The sequence below is a fragment of the Macadamia integrifolia genome, chromosome 3 (genome assembly GCF_013358625.1).
Source record: "Macadamia integrifolia cultivar HAES 741 chromosome 3, SCU_Mint_v3, whole genome shotgun sequence".
NCBI classification, from domain to species: Eukaryota; Viridiplantae; Streptophyta; class Magnoliopsida; order Proteales; family Proteaceae; genus Macadamia; species Macadamia integrifolia.
The window spans coordinates 1,570,025-1,571,670 of NC_056559.1; the positions used below are offsets into that span (position 1 = coordinate 1,570,025).

General features: G+C 38.7%; 1 protein-coding gene across 1 annotated transcript in view; it reads left to right on the top strand.

The window, feature by feature from the left end:
• The window catches only part of LOC122073295 (costars family protein), a 2,232-nt gene extending 1,684 nt beyond the window's left edge, over nucleotides 1-548 (top strand). The window contains exon 2 of the mRNA XM_042637856.1: nucleotides 64-548. Coding sequence (XP_042493790.1) covers nucleotides 64-279 — 216 coding nt within the window. The 3' untranslated portion in view covers nucleotides 280-548. The remainder of the gene's footprint in view (nucleotides 1-63) is intronic.
• Nucleotides 549-1,646: the final 1,098 nt, after the last annotated feature.

Sequence of the window (1,646 nt, forward strand, 5' to 3'; positions counted from 1 at the left end):
TTTCGCGCCAACTTAATATGATCAACATCTGCATGTATGCTGATCGTGTCTTATATTTTGAAGGTCACTTTTGGCACACTATTCCATGATGATAGGTGCGCAAACATTTTCGAAGCATTGGTTGGAACCCTTAGGGCAGCAAAGAAACGGAAGATTGTAGGATACGATGGTGAGCTACTACTACAGGGAGTTCATGACAATGTAGAGATTACTCTCAAACCCTTGCTACCGGCAACTACTGCTGCAACAACTGCAGTAACCACTACAGCAGTGGTATAATATTGAATGCAAAGATTGGGATATTGCATCTTGACAACTTTGTTTGGGAATGAAAGTACCATTATTAGATAAAAATGTGTGATGCATTCTATTCTTCTATCTTGATGACTGGTGAATTTCCCTTGGTTTATAAATGATATGGGTACAATTATAAGTCCCATTTGATTTGTAAAAACCAAGATTTGTAGCTATCAGCTTCTTGCTTCTTTGGATATTTTTTTCCCATTTATGACTGAAGTTATGGTAGAAAATGCCATGGATGATTGCAATTTGTGGCCATCATAGGGTTTGGGGAAAAAAATCGTCTCCAATTCCGATCTCGTACAATTCTATGCAATACCACCTTCAGGGGGTGACACGTGTATTGATACCAATGCAATGGTTCAGATCTGATTTAAATGTCTCTTCACTGATTTAATGTTTTATTAGTTGTACCAGATCTGGACCATTGTATTGGTATCAATACACGTGTCACTGCCTAAAAATGGTATTGCGCGGAATTGTACGAAATCAGAATTGTAGACAATTTCAACCCAGGGTTTGGTGCATTGGGAAGATAAAATTGCCGGTGAAATCGTGAGTCATGACATGTTCCGCCAAAATAGTCAGGTTAGCTTGGGCTGTCTTTGGATTGATCCATTTCTATTTTGAGGGTCATTTTTTATTTATGCGCACGTTTGGTTTGTTTTGGAACCAATTTTCTATTTCCTGAAATAAAAAGAAATAGATTTTCAGAAAATGCAGCTGACTCAACCATCAATGAGACTAGGAAATGTGAAATATTTCAGCACAAGAAGCAAAGACTAGCATCCTCTTTTTTTTTTTCTGGGTAAATTAAACTTCGTTCAAAAGATAAGTGACACGAAATACACAAGATTTGGATACAAAATATCCAAAATAAAGGAACGGAATATAACCAATTTTTTGTACATGCCATAGATAGGGTCTTCAATGCTAGGGGATGGACAATGCCAATAACTACCACAGAAAATAGCTGTAAACATAGCCAACAAGGTGAACATTGGGAATAGAGAAAGCGATAAGGTGAGGGTCTTCGTTCCATGCCAAATTGTATGTCATCAATAAAGGTTCTGAAACGCAAAGGCACACACGGTATGGGGGACATTTAGTTGTCGGTCATCTTTGGACGCAAAGACCATCAAGAATGATGTCATGACGATGAGGAGATCATAGATGATGGTGGAGGTGTACACGTGCGATGTTCACTCATCAAACTCAACATGCATCATCTCCCTCGTAATTCGAAGATGACCAATACCGGAGAGTATCTCAACAGCGAAAGGCTAGCAACCATGATGCCTTTTTAGTATGATACAATTCCAAATAAACCCAACCCACACCTCCAC